General features: G+C 36.3%; 1 protein-coding gene across 7 annotated transcripts in view; it reads right to left on the minus strand.

The window, feature by feature from the left end:
• Positions 1–18,083, minus strand: part of DOCK4 (dedicator of cytokinesis 4) — a 435,939-nt gene that overhangs the window by 55,749 nt on the left and 362,107 nt on the right. For all 7 annotated transcript variants that reach the window (XM_070617599.1, XM_070617602.1, XM_070617597.1 and 4 more), the window contains exons 28-32: positions 15,361–15,436; positions 13,340–13,440; positions 12,568–12,626; positions 5,159–5,307; positions 3,395–3,480 (exon numbers count right to left, since the gene is read on the minus strand). In XM_070617599.1, coding sequence (XP_070473700.1) covers positions 3,395–3,480; positions 5,159–5,307; positions 12,568–12,626; positions 13,340–13,440; positions 15,361–15,436 — 471 coding nt within the window. The remainder of the gene's footprint in view (positions 1–3,394; positions 3,481–5,158; positions 5,308–12,567; positions 12,627–13,339; positions 13,441–15,360; positions 15,437–18,083) is intronic.

Consider the following 18,083-nt stretch of genomic DNA (forward strand, 5'->3'; position numbering starts at 1 on the left):
TACACTTTAGAGGCTGAAAAACAAAGAACTCAAGTTAAGCAATAATTCTAAAAATATACGGAGACTTCTTTTATGGGCATGAGTTTCATTAATTTGCACAGCCTCCTGATGCAGTAAGAAATCAGCTACATAATCCTCCGGTAAGAAGACGCAAAGCTCTGCAGGGCCTATTTCCTTGACTAACTCAAGACCCAAATGTTAGGACCAAGTCTAGAACCTGATTCATCTGCTTTCTCAGCCAGGCTTGTTCTTTCTGTTGGGAAGCTTGCTTTCGCAGTTTACCTGATACAATCTGAGAAGGGGAGGCATCAGCAAAAACAGGAGTCTTTCTAGATAACTTGTTTGATTTAGGTGGTTGGATGTTTGGACATTTTCATTTGGCCTATAATCATGCCCAGGTGCCCACATTGAGTATACAGGGAACTAATTTAATAACAGTAAAAGGTGATTTCTTATTGCTAATTGATAGGCAATGGGACTCCCTAACATCAGGGAGCAGGATAAACAATGGCTCTGCAGGACGACGTATTGTTCATCAGGCTTTTAGTCTATGAAAGAAAATGGAGGGGTGGGATTTGACCCCCAATCTACCTTTCTCTGTATCATAACAGGATTGTGTTGAGGCTATCACTCTTATATAAAACACCTGTGTCTGTGCACGCTCTTCTTAAACAACCCAAAGAGTTAGATAATCTAAAGTAGGTGTCACATAGTTAATCCTCTGTCTCCAAACTATAATTAAATGTAATCACTAAATAAAGATCTTTGAAATGATTTGGAGTCTTATACCTAAAGTAGGTGTCACATAGTTAATCCTCTGTCTCCAAACTATAATTAAATGTAATCACTAAATAAAGATCTATGAAATGATTTGGAGTCTTATTGAATTATTTAGAGCAACACATGAGGAAGCAGAGTAAAGGACTAGGGAAAGAACTGAACTGGATGTTACCTCTTCTGGAAAGCCCCTTCAAAGCCCCCAGGGCTGTAGATACCCCTACTGTGTGCTCCTACAGCACAGTCTCTACAGCATCCTCAGCTCTGGAAGAGTCCCTGGCACAGAGAGGTGCTCAATAAATAAAGCCAAATCAGTAAATCAAGCGGAGCCAGGGGATGCAGAATTCAGTCCTGAGGCTCTATTCTGGATACGTCACATTGGCGACCATGGTACACAATTCCAGCATTATCAAAAATAATAAATCCTGACTCCTACTTATTTCAAAAAGATGTAGTATGGGTAAACGAAGACAATGTTAGGGGTTAGGGAAAGAAGTTCTTAGAAAGGAAGGTACTATACAAATTTGAAGTCTCATTCTAAGGAGACCATTTTGGCAAAGAACCACATTTTCGGCAAGCAACGAGGTACTTTCAACCTCTGAACAAATTTTAAGTTTTAGACATGAATTACAGAGGACAAATGAGAATCTGTACCATAACAGCATGTGTTCCGAATTCATAACGTGCACAGTGACTCACTGTGATTACACTAATTCACTGGGATTTCCATTGCCAAAAAAGCATTTTATTGTTTCCTGAAATATAGTTAGGTTTTATTTTCTTTTCTGAGCCCAGGTAGTAATGATATTTAATTATTACTTTAGATTTTACTTATTCCCAATATGCTGCTCATAAAAGCATGAAAGAAAAATATTTATAGTAACATTTCTAGTAATACGCTAAAAAATCAACAAAAGAATAAAAATTTCCATTGATGAATCAGGCACCTTAAAATAGTCCTAAGGACAGAGGCTTAATATTTTAATCATTGGTTTGATTCTAACGTCAAGGTACATCTTCTATTTCAATGTCATATTTATATACAAGCAATCCAAATTCATGCTATAAGGCCTTTATTAAAGTAGATAAGAGGCACTACAGAACTATGTATTTATTAATCTTGTGAATTTATTATAAATAATTAATCACAAATCTCAAGAGATTCATTTCACTGAGTGCTTTCTCATTTTAGTTCTTTGTTCAAACCAAGAACTAGTCACTGAAATGAGAGCAGTCTTCAAAAGCAATTTATTATATTGGATGAGGTTTTAATCAGAATTCTTGCTAAACTCCAGCTGTCATGAAAGACAGACGCTTTGCATGCTAGAATGAATGAGGGCTTGGTGAATAATTATTAAAAGTTCCAATTTAATTACAGTATCAGAAGAAAATGGTGTTTTTCAGGATTCAATACAAAGAATGTATTTCATCACCCACGACCACAAGAAATCTGTATACCCCTCTTGGCTTTTCCTTTCAATATAATTTTCTTAAAAGCTTGAAGAATGATTTTGAATCAGGCAGGTTGAAATCTATCAGCCACTAATAACATTTTTCAAACTTATATGGTAATGTATCTACTTTTTAAAATTAATGATCATAAAATGAATTACAGAATTTTGCATTGGCTATCAGTTCTACAGCATTAATATTTAGCTTTAGGTGATACTTGGGCATAAATACAAGTAAAAGTATATTTTGTAACAGAAAAATGTATTGCTGAATTATTTTTGCACTTCTGAAAGAAATGCAAACATTTCCAAGCACACTGAGCTAGCTCTTCCTTAAAAAAAACACTTACAAATATTAGGTTTGAAACAAACATTTCCAAGCACACTGAGCTAGCTCTTCCTTAAAAAAAAACACTTATAAATATTAGGTTTGAAAATGACTAAGATCCATAGAAAGCTGTAGAGAAAACAAGTGTTAGAATTAAAATCCTGAGAACTAAAACATTCTCACATGTCCTCTCTGGCCATTTCACACAGTGGCTGAATACTTGGTACAGGCAATTTATCCTGTGACTGTGATCACATTCTATTGGTAAGGACAACCTCAAAGTCCCTTTACAGCATTCCAGTATTTCTATATCCTCCATACAAATCCAAATCACAGAAGTTACTACAAATGATTTGCTTCTGTGATGTTCTAATAAGAAACATTTAGAAAGCAATTAATAATAGAGTGAGTGATCAGTATTGATGAATTAAATCAAGTGTTGAAGAACAGATGCAAACTAGGTTACTTTTCCCAACAAATCACCCAAGGATATCTTACTTAGGAAAGCATCGCACACCTCTTTTTCTTCTTCCACTCATAACCTTCCTTAAAATCATTATCTTGCAGCCCCAGTTTTAAAATTATTAGGCATGAAAAGAGTAGGATTTGTTACGTAACACATGTGACCTGTCCTAATCAGAGATTAAAATAAGGAGACATGCCTAACCATCAAAACAATAAGATCCATTCACCAGAGTTAGGCAATTATCCTTTATTTCACACTCCACAAAGACAAAGCACTCCTGTGAGACCCAAGCTGGCTTTGTAGCTCTCAGCTGCTAAGCAATGACACCAAATCCCCTGAATAGAATTGACCTGAGATAAACATATTACTCACATACTGTTGAAGAGCTCGCGGTATGTTTCATCACCTTTGCCTTCTGACATCAGGCTATCCAGTTTGTCAATTAGCTTGGCTTCCACCTGAAACATGCCCAAATATTACTCTTTCCTCCCCTTCACAAGTAGGATTTCTAGGCAAACTGAAACATATTTATATCTGCAAGGGGAAAAGCCACAGTAAATTTTGTGAAAGTGACATTATCAGCTGTGGTTAATAGTAGACACCCCCTTGGAATTGTAGGGGGCTAATTTAGATGGAGCAACATGGCTTCAAACTCCCAGCAGGGTGGCACTTGCTGCTGCCACAGACATCTATCTATTTGTTGATTCAAACACAAATGCTTGCAGCCCAGCTTAAATGTTTGAATTCTCTTTTAGGAGCTATAAAAACTGGCAAGTCCTATTTCTTTTTTTCTTTTAATCCCTATATAAGAACATCCACAAACATTAATTTAAATCTTTGATGTGTTTTATATCTATTTTCTTTCTCAAAACAATTTCGAGGTTGCACTAAATCTCTGCTAAAGTTGAGAACTTGTCCTATCCATGTACAGATGGTAGATCCATAGAAATATTCTAAGGTAGCAATAAACAGTATGAGAGAGAAAGGGCATATTTCCTGTAAACTGTAGTCAAAACATTTATATTTTCAAGAACATAAATCCTTTAGGACTTGACTATCAGGAAGGCAGAAATATCCCTTCATCTATCTGAGGCAGCGGAATACAGAAAATGAAAAACCTCTGCATGGCCAGAGAGAGTTAAACAACTAGGAGTTGGGGGGATATTTGATTTTGTCAACAGACTAAGCCCAATTATTCCTTTGAATCAAATTTCAATAAAAGGATAAAGACAAAAGGGAAGGAAAGTGGATCCCCTTCCAATATAATTTTAAAATAGCCTTTCATTCACCTACTAGCTTTCTTGAAAAGAAATGTCCATATTGGTACAGGTGAAATGCCACGCTTTTGGCAATAGGAGGGTTCACTGTATGATTCAGCTTGCTCACACAGTTGACACCACTCCTAAGAGTTGAGAAAGGCTTTATCTGGTGAAACATGAAGGAGGGCCAAACCCTTCACACAGGTTAGGTTAGTGCAGTGACTGTGAACAGACAGTAGGACTACTACCTCCATCATGAGTGACTTGGCATAGCAAAAGCAGCTGATATCTTAGGAGATCTGGTTGTGTGATAAGAACATCTGTCTCTCCAAGACTAGTGTAGAGTTATTAGAACCTATGTCAATGAGAAATGATAGGCTCATCTTCTCAGACTTTCCTTTCCAAGAATTTCTACTGCTTTCCCTTTAAATGAATTCTTGATGCTTCAAGCAAAGAACAATAAAACATACTGTGCATCAAATGCTCAAAGCTAAGCCATTCACCAAATATAATGTGCAGACCACTGAGAGCTCAATGATTGCAAGAATCATTAACCTGATTCCTCTGTGTTGTGTCCAACTGGAAGCAAAATACATCTCTGCCAGTTCTTAAACATAGACCTGGGAAATCACAGAATTTTTTAGCTGAAAGGGAATAAAATGGTTTTTCAGGGCTTCCCCAGAAGCTCAGGGGAACATCGGACTAGAGAGGTATCCAAGGCCACATGGCTTGGGAGTGGGCAGGCCAGGCTGGAATCTGGGTCTCTTGACGGCTGGTTCGGTGCTCATTTCCCAACTCAGAGTTGAATCTGGGAGCTCAGATATGCTTGAGGAGAACTGAAACTCTTCCAGCTGCTCTGAGGAGCACATCCACCTACCTGTTTAAAATTTCCGCTCCGCCTCTGCTCCCAGTCCATCATATCATGAAAAATAGGAATCATGACATTCCGGAGATCCGGCTGGGGTATCAAGGTCACTTCTAGGAAGGGACCAATCAGGGCAGGGATGAAGTGAAGCTTGTGTTCTCCTAAATGGAATAAAATATTTGTGTTTCAGTATATTTAGTCTTAATAAGATTTTAGAAAATTAATATTATAAAATTTATTTAAAACTATTGCTACAAGTATATTCAGTTACAGTTGTCTTCCAAAGTAAAAAAATTTTTCCCTAAGCAGATACATAAACAGTAAATTTCCATGTGTTAATTAACATTTCTCCATCATTTTTTATTAAAACACTAGAGATTTACTTTGTTAACAGTTAAAAAAAGCCATATGATACAAGTAAAAATTGCTTAAATCATTAGGAATTGGTTATGTATACCATTGTACATTCACACGTTAAAACTCTTACGCAGCCATTAAAAATGAGGTTGAAGAAGGATAACAGGCAAAGTTTTCAATATAATTAACTGAAAAAGCGAGATACGATACAGTATTTAAAGGCACAACATCTTCCATTTAAAACATCTATATAGACAAATATGATAGTCTAGAAGATTATATCTGCTAATGTTAACCACAGTGGTTATCTCTGGGTAGAGGATCACAGGTGATTTTTATACATAAAAAAGATGGTTCCTATCTGTATTTTATAATTTTCCTAGTGTGTTTTTACATAATAAACACACGGCCTAAATAAAAATGTAAACGGTGGTCCGAAAAACATATAACAATTTTCTGAAAAGACTACAATGTAATAACAGTGAACTCAAAATGGTATATTAGCAAGTACTCAAAGGTATGGCGCTGATAATTCAGAGGAAAGGATGGTAGAGGGTGAGGTGGGCACAGATGATTTCATCAAGCAGATGAGTGTTGAGTTTAGTCCACTACCCTCATCATCTATGTTAAATCACAAAGAGTTTCTCTTTTTATGGTGAGAATACTGTATGCTACGGAAAATGCACTATTTCTCAAGAACTAACCTTCAACATCATGGATGAAAGCATATGATACTGAAACTATCTATTTAAAACCCACAGAGGGGCCGGCTCCTTGGCCGAGTGGTTAAGTTCACGTGCTCCGATGTGGCGGCCCAGGGTTCACATCCTGGGCGCAGATATGGCACCACTTGTCAGGCCACGTTGAGGCGGCGTCCCACATCCCACAACTAGAAGGACATGCAACTCAGATACGCAACCGTGTACAGGGGGGGTTTGGGGAGATAAAGCAGGAAAAAAAAACACAAAGACTGGCAACAGTTGTTAGCCCAGGTGGCAATCTTTGGGGAAAAAAATAAAAAATAAATAAATAAATAAATAAAACCCACAGCACAAGTTGGGAAGCTGAGCAGAAGATGGCTGGCTTCATGGAAGAGGATGATTTCCCCCTTTTCCTCTTTTCTACCTTTGATCTTTTGTAGTAAGGGTTGAATACGAACAAAATCATACTGTTCAGGCTTACTTGCCAATTTCAGAGTTATATACCTTCACATTAATTATCATTTTCTCTATTTCATTTTTTGTACTCGAAGGCATTAAGGTAGCCACAGAGCTTGGACATATATAAATCCAGGGTGCAAACAGACAGTTTAAATTTCTATTGACTTTAGAGGGATTTTTAAAGAAAAGAGAATATGAAAGAAAGAATTTGGAAAGAGGAAAAAAATGATGGATGAGTCAGCGATGGCAAACCAGCGATGGGTGTTTGTGAAGTCACTGGTTTTTGTGACTGGAAGTGCCGTGGGATATTTCCGCCGTTCTTCAGAAGGTGGCCCCATCCCTTTTTCTCAATGCCATGGGAGCTTAGCAGGACACGCTCGCAGGCTCCTGCCCAGCTGAAAGTCCCTTTATATCACTGAAGTCACACAGTCCTTTCCTCTCTGAGGATTCATCAGAAGTAATTTGTTTCTCATCCTCTCTAAATTACTTATCCACACTCATGCATGTGAGGAATAACTTGACTTTTTCTTTCCTATCTTTACTTTTTTTTTTTTTAAAGATTGGCACCTGAGCTAACAACTGTTGCCAATCTTTTTTTCTTTTTCTTCTTCTTCTTCTCCCCAAAGCCCCCCCAGTACATAGTCGTATAGCCTACTTGTGAGTGGCCCTGGTTGTTCTATGTGGGATGTGGCCTCAGCATGGCCTACCGAGCAGTGCCATGTCCGCACCCGGGATCCGAACTGGCAAAACCCCGGGCTGCCAAAGCGGAGTGCATGAACTTAACCACTCGGCCATGGGGCTGGCCCCTCCTATTTTCATTTTTGACCCAGGTAATATTTAATCTTTCCCAAGGGACTGCTTAGTTTTCCTCATCAGAGCAAGAACATCTCCTTCTTATTCATCAAAAGAAACTTCCTTATGAATCTAACCTTGGATATTTTCCTCCAAAAGAATGAATAATTTCAAGATCAACAAAGTCACTGTAGCACAATACACAGAACCATCAACTCATGGTCTTCTCCCTGTATTCCCCTATCCTCCCAACATACATATATCAAGCAGGTAACTAGCAGCCAGCGTTGGCAATTCCTTTCCTCAGTTACTTTCGTCAGGGCAGAAAGGAGAAGCAACGTGAACTCAATCACTCTTACTATCATTTGTAAAAGCCTAAACCCACTCAATCCTTATTCAAGATGTCGTGGCAAGGGAGAGGAAGAAAGGGAAAAGGGAGAAGGAGATTCTTGTAGAGACAAAGGCTGGCAAGTCCTGAGATTACCTGCCTTACACCTGTTCTGTGACCCTGCCCTGGGAGACGGCGTAGGGCTTCAGAGTCTAGCCACAGATGCTGTGCCCCAGCAGAGCCATGGACTGAAGGGACCACGTACACAGGAAAAAGGCCATCTTGGCATCTGGCTAATAACCAGGAGGGCCTCCCTGCCACCTTGACACTGTGTGAAGTCACCAAACTTTTGCAGAGCTTTTGGTGCGTGGGGTAAAGGGGGATGGGAGAGGCAAGGAGCACAAAATACAATGGAATTTCCTGCCAGCCCGGATAGTTTTCCCACGGCTGCCTTGGTGGAATGAGATTCAAGGCAGCTACATTACGATCTTTGTTTTTAATCTTTCCTGAGCCTGACATCTTTTGGCCTCTCTAACAAAGAACATCATCAACATGCACTTATTTTATTTACCACCATTTGCTTGAGTATTTTTGAATCTCTTTTTTCAAAATCTTTTCCATTTATAGATATTTTACAACCCTATTTTCTTCTCTGAAAAATTTTTTCTATGAAAAATCTCACATGTATACAAAACTATAAAGACTAAAACAGATCCCCACGTACCCATGATCTAGCTTCAATAATTACCAACAATTTTGCCAATCCTGTTTCACCTATTGCCCCAACTATTTTTTTCTCTAGCGTATTTTAAGGCAAGTCTGAGATATCATATTGTTTTACTTGTACACACACCAGTAAGCATCTTTCACAGGTAGGACATTTCATAAATACAGAATCACAATGCCTTTATCACACCTAACAAGGCAAACAATAATTCCTTAAATTAATCTAAAATCCAGCCTATATTGAAATTTCTGATTGTCCTAAAACATGTCATTTCCAGTTGCTTTCTTTCAATCACAACCCCAACAAAGTCCATACAAGACATTTTGTAGCCTGATTTTCTATTGGCAGTAAAGAAGCCACACCTACATTTACATCATCATGCAGGAATGTATGAGGATAGCCTCACTTGCTGAAAACACACTGAAAACACAGAATCTGTGCAAATCTGAACAGGCTCTCCACCATAGAAAATTTAATTCCTCTCCAATCAGCAAAGCAAAATCTTGAGGCGTGTATGGCAACAGCAAACCAAACTTCATTTAAATGATTTCTCTTTCAACTGCAGATTTAGTATACTTTCCCCATCTCTAATTGTCAGCCACATGGTCTTGTTTTGAAGTATTTAGGACACCTGCTTCTTGGGTTGTTGGAGTTTTATATTTATGCACACAGAACAGCCTGCTAGGGAAGTATTGATTTTTCTGCAGCAGTTACAAGATGCTGTGTTTGCAAATGTGGAAGAAAGAGCCCACTGTATATTTAGTAAGAATGTTAGTTCAACTAAAAATAGAAAGAAAAAACTTAACCCTGCAGCATGATGAATGCCAAAGGTGGGACACAGTAGTAAAGACTAACCTCTTTCTTTGCAGACTATTCTTGTAAGTGTAGGTACAAATGTATACAATTTTAGGGGAAGATTCATGCCTTCCCCCCACTCTTGACATAATATTTTTGGTTCTTCTACTCAGAAAATGAAAATACTGAGGAACATTTGAGAAAAGGTGTTCACTTCTCACTACTAGGTCTTTATTTTTTTTTTTTTGGTGAGGGAGATTGGCCCTGAGCTAACATCTGTGCCAGTCTTCCTCTATTTTATTTTTTGGATGTGGGGTGCCACCACAGAACAGCTTGATGAGTAGTGTGTAGGTCCGTGCCCGGGAACAAACCTGTGAACTCCGGGCTGCTGAAGTGGAGCCAAATGTAACCACCATGCCACTGGCTGGCCCCAGTCCTTACTCTTTAAATATAAACTATTTTATCAAAACCACAATTAGATACCACTTCATATCCTTTAGGATGGCTACTATCCACACTTCTGAGTTAAACATAAATTACCAAAATCTGATTTAAAAATATTGTCCAGTAAAATTTGTGTTTTCAAATTAGACCAACCGAACAGCTTCAAGTGGCAAAAAGTGTTTTCAGTGACTGTGGGCATTTCCTCTCTTCTATCTTCTAAAAGTTAGTGTTATTTGTATCTACTAAAAACTACTGAAAATCTTGGTTTATGAAATCATAAAAGCTTATTTGCTTTACTAAAACTTGGCGAATTTGTCTTTATCAAGCTTTTTCCTGTTCCACAAAAAGTGGACAAAAAGTTTAAAATATAAACTTTAAAAACTAAGCTCTTAACAGGTATGGATCATTTTTTTTGTATCCCCCCCAAAATAACTTATACATAGCCAGTGTTTTATGAACTATGCTAAATTGAATTTGTCGGTCTGTTCCATTAAAAATTACAAATCTATCATTATCTAAATAAATTCTCCTTTAGCATTCAAAATACTCAATATGACATATTTATAGGTAAACCAAATTATAACTAACATATTTTGATATTCCTAAGTAACAAGCTGACTTGTTATTTAGGTCTAGATGAGGTGTTAAAATAGTACCCTGAATACTTAATTTTTCTTATCATTTTTCAAAAATATATGTTGGAAGAGATGCTTTAACATTTCTGAACATTTTCCAATTTAAAATTCTTTTTTAAAATTCACCTTATGTTTTGGAAGTCTCAAAAAAGTCAAGACACAACTCTAGGGAAATAATGCAGAAACCAAGGAATGAAGTGAAAATTTACACTCGTCAGACACTTGAACTAGTCATGCTGAGCATCCCTAGTCGAGTAAAATGAGCTTTTCTAACAGAGTCCTAGACCTGTGCTAGAGCTAGTCTTTAGGGCTGGAAAAACAAAGAAAGGGGCCATTGTCTAGAGCATTGCTTTTCAATCTTTAGCCAAGTGCATAAGAATCACCTGGAGAACTTGTTAAAACTCAGATTGTTGTGCCCCTGTCTCAGAGATTCTGTTCCAGTAGGTCTGGGGTGGAGCCACAGAATGTGCATTTCTTACAAGCTTCCAGGTGATGCAGATGCTGCTGGTCTGTTGAGAGCCACTGTTCTAAAGACTACTGACATAGCAATGTGTTACGGGGATCAGTATGCTCCAGAAAATTTTCACATTCTCTAGATTTCTGAGGAAAATAAAGAAGTAATTTAACATAAAACCCAGAAGGATAGAAATATTTCTGTTTTAAAGACAAAACAGAGGAGAAAAGTTTATAGAGGATACAGTGACATCTTTAGGGGGACTAAAGGTGCCAGCTTTATTCAGCAAGCCAAGGGTCATGGGCCTACATGCATAGCTAACCTTGGCTTGGATAAAGATTTATGTGGAAATAACCATACTTGGCAATGCTAAGATTTATCTAGAAGAGGAAATCTGCCATGTTTTCTAAAATTCTAGCAACACAAACGAATCTGCCCTAGTCCTATCATTTTAGCTCTGACAAGAGCCTAAACAACCACAATAGCACTCCAATGCAGCATTCTTCGGAAAACACCTTGCTAAATTTATGCCAAATGCAATATGGACACTCCAAGGGCCTTGATCTGCTTTTGAAAACCAAGGACACAAAGAATCAAGGAAACAGGAAGACTGAGAGGAGTGCTCTTCAAATAAGACAATCTGATGCTATTTTTGAGCCTAATTTAAAGACACATCATGGACTTCTGGCTGGCCTTAGATAGTTGGAAGTTGCTTTCAAGATGCTAACTCACCTTTTTTTCTGAAAGTACTAGCAAGCATTGAACCCTGGGCTCAATCATATATAACAAGGCTATCTCAAATTGCAATGCATTTTTGAGAGATATACATATCCTGGTCAAAACTCACTCTGTAACATGAATTGAAGTAAAAACGGTAATGGTTCTACTTTCGCTTAAAGAAAACATATCCTGCCATCTCTAAGTTGTGCTTGAATGAACCCAAGAGAAAAGATACTTTCAGGTCATTACATATTCAATTCAAATAATTCCATCACTTTAATAAATCGCAAGGAGGAATTACAATGCAATAATAGTAAATTAATACTATAAACTTGCATAGTTAACATACCGAATTAAGGAAGTTATGAATCTCTAGGAAAAACCCCTATGCCAATAAGATTTTAAAATAATTTATTTTCTTAATATTCTTTTTTATGCAACCAAGTCTGTGCCATCAATTTGTTGAAATAGTAGGCTCTATCTGATGTGGCAGATTAACAAAATTGGATCTAATTATTTCTTAGCAACTGTAGATCCTTTTAAATCCTTTGGCTATACTCTTTATGATATAGGTCAATGTTGTCAAGTTTTTTAAGAGAAGCGATGCTTGAGTCAATGTTTCATGAAGTTTAATCTTAATTTTTTTATGATTCACAGCCTCAATCCAGAATTCCAAAAATTTTGAGTTGTTATATTTCCAAATTCTGAAAGGTTAGCTCATTGCTAGAATTGCATGTATTATTGGAGCAATGCTAAATTATAAAATTTGTCATTCAATAATAATGAAACACACAAAGGTAAAGTGATTTTTTCAGACAGATGCCAATTTAAAGAATTAGTTGTAACTCTATTCGATGCCAAAGTGTCAATTACTTTCTATAGATATCTTTATTGATTTAGACATTTGGTTTCAAATGCTGTCATTGGTAACTTGCCCTTCTTCATTTGTACACTTAAAAGTACAGTGATGAACTATAAAATGGAAGTGGCGTCTCTTTTCATCACTTACCTAGGTTTTGCCACATGCTGAAAATTTCACAACCCATTGTTACCCGCATGTCACCATACCTAAAATAGAACAAAAATCAAACCTGACACAAAAGCTCCAGAACAAAGAAGTATTTGTGTCTCTTAGGATACCATCTACCATTCTGAATCAAAAGGCAGTATGTTTCTAATTAAAGATATTTAATGTACATCTTTTTTTATTGAGGTATAATTGACATGACATTATACTAGTTTCAGTTGTACAATATAATGACTTGATATTTGTCTATATTGCAAAACGATCATCACAATAAGTCCAGTTAATGTCCATCACCATGCACAGTTACAATTTTTTTCTTGTGACGAGAACTTTCAAGATCCACTTTCCCAGCTACTTTCAAATGTGCAATACAGTATTATCAACTATAGTCACCATGCTCTACATGACATTTCTATGATTCATTCATTTTATAACTGGAAATTTGTACAATGTACATGTCTTGATGCCTCTAATTAAAATTCTCATATAAATCCTTCAGTAAAATAGATTTGTCTCATAATTTTTCGCTTCTATATTAATTTTGAATCCTGAAAGATTGAGGACAAAAATGTGCGAATAAGTTCGAAATATGGAAATTTCCAGAAAAGATTGCTTATTGTCCTCTTGGTTATTGCCTCTCCACTGTGATTTCCAGTTACAGAAATCTGATTTATGAATCACTTGAACTAAGCACCCTTTAAAAGGCACAACACTTGTGCCTTATAGTCCCACCCGATTACGCACTGGTACTTACTTTTCTAACACCTTTTTCTTTTTGGAAGGTGTGAACATCTCTAATTGCAGACACAACTGGTTTATAAAAATGACTGCAAGGTAAAAGTAGGAATCCCAGATCTAAAATGAGAACAAGATATTTAAATACTATGGTGTTACAAAAATATTTACAGGTGAAGTGACACTATATCTTGGATTTTCTTGAAAAGCGGTAAGTGGATGGGGATATAGTTGCAATAAGATTGGTCATGAGTTGATAATAGTCAGAGCTGAAGATGAGTACATGGGATTGATTACACTATTCTCTCTATTTTTATATATGCTTGAAATTTTCTATAACAAAGAAGTAAACTAACACCATCTACTTATTTATTACTTCAATGATATATCACAGGTTTCCTGAGCTCTCTTGTATATGTTAAATGGTAGATATTTTGATTCTCCTATAACATGTCTGTGTATCTCCAGGGAGGGTGAGGTATAAGATGGTTTACTTTATTCCTATGAAAATTCATTTTTTGGAACTTTTAATGTAGAAGTAAAATAAAAATACATATACTTCTTTGTATATGCTAATTGCCTTAAATTCAGAAAGTATATAAAAATTCCCTGCCCAGACAAATTTTTTGAGTCTAAGGTTTCTTACACCAAAAATAGCATCAGAATAAAATTCCCAGCAATAAACTTAACCAAAAACATTTAGGACATAACGGAAGGAAACAGCTCTACTGACACCATGTAAAATTAAAGATAAACAGCAGGAAAATATTACAAAGAATTAATATCTTTTATACATAAAGAGCTCTTACAAATAAAGAGAATATGATAAAACCCTGAGCAAAACAATGAATGAAGATCAAGAACAGACAACTGAAAAGATATGAATTTTAGTCAATAGTCAATAATTAATAACTATAAACTAATCAATAATTAGTAACTAATAAATAGTAAGAAATGCTAATTCAAGCAAAAAAGATTTTTTCCCCTAGGAAATTGTCAAAAAAAAGTCTTATTTTCTCATGTTGGTATAGATACAGGAAAACAGGCCAGCAAATATAAATGGTACAACCTTTAACTCAACAATTCCACCTATAAATATTTATCCAAAGAAATAATTAGGGATATATACCAAGTTTTATTTTGTGAGGAGTACATAAAAAGGATAAAATTTATAAGAATGAAATAGTAGAAACAACTTAAGTATTAAAAAGTAGAGTTCTGATTATCAAATTCTGATATACTAATTATTACAAGATCTGATATAAAGAAATATTGAGCAATCATTAAAATTCTCTTTTTTTTGTATATGTGCTTTTTTGTATTTTTTACTTATTGCATAAGGAAATTTTATTAAATGTTTAATATGAAAAATGTTATTTAAAAAAGAATAAGAAATAAAGATGCCAAAAAACATATGACACCACTAAGAAGGGAAGCCAACATGGGTACTGCCCACCTTTGTTTATCATTTATCATTTGCCATTTAAAAAATGTGTAAATCAAGAATTCTTAGGCACCCAGACATATCACATTATATTATAGATGTACGGAGAGTTCTGCCTTAAAGAATCTTATTAATCTTCCAGGTTTTTCTTTTGATTAATTCATTCTAAAAAATGGGAAGATGGAAAAGTAAAGGAAGTAAAGGGTTCACTTTGTAAATATGTTCCTCATATAAGCTCTACTGTAAAACATGTCTAAAAACATTAGTTCTAAGTTCCCTTTGTCACGCATGGAGATCATACAGAAAAAAATGAGAATTAAAATTTATAGTAATCATAAAGAACTCTCTCCTCTAAAGCACTATGATTTCCACCAGGATGAGAAGCATGATTACAGCTCTAATTTGTTCACAGATATAATGAAATCTCTTTTCATTTTATTCATAGTTAAAACTAATATGGCCCAAGATTAATTGAGGTAGCTGGAATAAACTTATTTTCCTATTATTAAGAGAAAGAAAATATATTAGGTCATTTCTTGAAGTACAATGTGAAACTTTTTAGCCCAAGCAGGATAGTCACCTACATGGATACTTACCTTATAATCAAAGTTTTCATTTAAGAAGTTCTTGCGAAGTGCATCTGATAGGTATAGAACTGTTGTAATAATTACGCTAGTGACAAAAAAAATACATATTAAGTTGCAGCCTTCGTATTAGTGGAAATCATTTATTAGATAAGAATAAAGAGCAACTAAGACAAAAGAAAGCCTTCTTCAGTAAGCATGTGGAACAAGATTAGATAATTCATATTTGAAATAAAAAAGAGATACCAGGCAAAAAAAAAAGGAAAAAATTTATCACTAGGGTCTGGTTCTTTGTAAAATGATACACAGAAAGATCTATGAATTCATATGACTCAGTCAGAAATACATTAATCTCTTGATGTTTCCTAATGATTTTATTAATTTCTGAATAAAGCAAAAATATTTAATACAAATATAATATTCCATAATTGCTTAACATAGAAGAAAGCCACACTTTTTAAAAATACAGAAAAAGAAATGGAACTCAAGGAGGGAAGGGACAGGATAAAATGATAGAATATAGTTTTGAGTATTTATTAGATGTGTTCTCTCTCCCCTGTTTAAAATGTTAGGGGGCATGAAAGAGCCATAGAAGGCAGATTCCCTCTCTCATGCCGACAAGCCTGTCACTAAAGGAACAATTACAGACAGTGAGATTGTCTATAAAACAGTACTAAGCTGCGTGAAACTGACAGTGAGTGTTACAGCAATTCAGAGAATGGAGTATCTCAGAGCTGGAGAAATTAGGAGGAAAGCTTGACAGAGGGGACATACATAGCCATGTGTTCTTGCTGGGGAGATTAAAAAAGAAGGGTTTGGTGAGCATTCTTGGTTAATTCTAGACTTATGTAATTTGTTCAAAATTTGTTCCTTTTTGCAGCTATAAAAGTATACATACCAAAACTGAATACATTCCCAATTGGTTCATTTAATGTTAGATACAGCATTATATTGAAATAAGACAGGCCACTCTCCAAGCTACTCTAAACTAAGCACCAATGTATAAATGGTTGATACTTAAAACTCTTTGGCCTTTTCTGGGATGCATGCGAAAGACAGTGCTTGTGATGTAATGAGGCGCCAGTCCTCACCATAGGATTTGGAATTGAAGGATGTAGTTGCATGACTCTAGGTAAAACAAAATGAAATAAAACAAAACACCCAACCAACTTCATACCTTAGTTATCTTCCTTGTAAAATATAGATCAGAAGGATACTTACTAATTAGAAGCATATTTATAGTCCTTGAAGGACATAAACGTTCATTACTGTTATCTGCTGGAAAACTCACTATTATAGCCTTCTTGTGGGGAAAGGGAACACTAACTAGATTAAGGGGTTGGATGGTTTAATGTGAAAGCTCATGGTAAAGAAAGAAAAAGAGAAGAAAACCACTACTTCTTGGGCACCTGCTCTATCCTGAGCAAGCACTGTGGTAATGCATGCACATTTTACATATGTCATTTACATCTCTCAGTGAATCTTACTATCAAAGTTAGGTATAAGTAACGCCTATGAAATTGAGAAGTCCTGTGATGTCTTCAGCCCCCCAAATGGCAGACACCATCAGTGAATTTCATATCAAAGAGAGAAATCACCTACAAATAACAGTATAAAGTGGCAGTTTTCTACAGACGCTGGCAAATTCAATGACGATAACTAAAGAAATCATTAAAGTTCCCAAAGTAGTTTATTCAGACCTTATTATATGAAACTAAAGCATAATTATCAGAAAATGGAATGCTATGAGGCAAGGAAGCAGTTCTTGGCCTAGCATCTAGAAGATTGTTAGACTGCTTTTTGTTTCATTTTGCTGAGGAAGATTGGCCCTGAGCTAACATCTGTTGCCAATCTTCCTCTGTTTTGTATGTGGGATGCTGTCACAGCATGACCTGACGAGTGGTGTGTAGGTCTGTGCCCAGGATCCAAACCGATGAACCCCACGCCACCGAAGCAGAGCACATGAACCTAACCACTATGCCACAGGACCAGACCCCTAGGCTTTTAAGTTTAAAGAAGAAAATTTTGCGTCCTTAACATGTGGTTCTAAGCACAGACATTCTACTTTGACATGCAATGGAGAAATACACACAGTCCCTCTATACCTGAGTTTTACATTAAAAAACACCTTCTGGCCCACAACTCTAGCTTGGATTGTTGCTCAGAAACAATAACCTCTGGTGTTAGTGAAATACGACATATCTGGGATTTAGACTATTGGGCTTAACATCCTGGAAAGGAGCCAACCAATTCAATCTTCCAAATGAGAAGCTATTCTGAGGTAAAGATTACTCATTTGTTATTTATATGCTGGGTCCCAAACACAACCAACATAATTCAGAGCTTGTTCAACTGTGCTTACTAGTAAACAATGTGGAGCCTCTGTGGCCTTATTATGGACCAGTGAGTCTCAATTTGGCTGCTTATTGGAAGCACCTGGGAACTTTAAAATACAGATGTCTGGGTCACATCCCCAGGGATTCTAACGATCAGATTGCAGTGCAACCTGGACTTCAGGATTGTTACAACTCCCAGGTGATTCTTTTGTACACCCAGAGCTAAGAACTCTCTACCAAGAGCAGTGCTTCTCAAATGTAATGGGTACCTTGCCATCTAGTTCAAATGCAGATTATGATTCAGTAGGCCTGGGGTGGGGCCTGAGACTGCATTTCGGACAAGCTCCAGGGGATGCTCATGCTGTTGATCCACAGCTCACTCTCTGAAGAGCAAGGCTC

The sequence above is a fragment of the Equus przewalskii genome, chromosome 4 (genome assembly GCF_037783145.1).
Source record: "Equus przewalskii isolate Varuska chromosome 4, EquPr2, whole genome shotgun sequence".
NCBI lineage: Eukaryota > Metazoa > Chordata > Mammalia > Perissodactyla > Equidae > Equus > Equus przewalskii.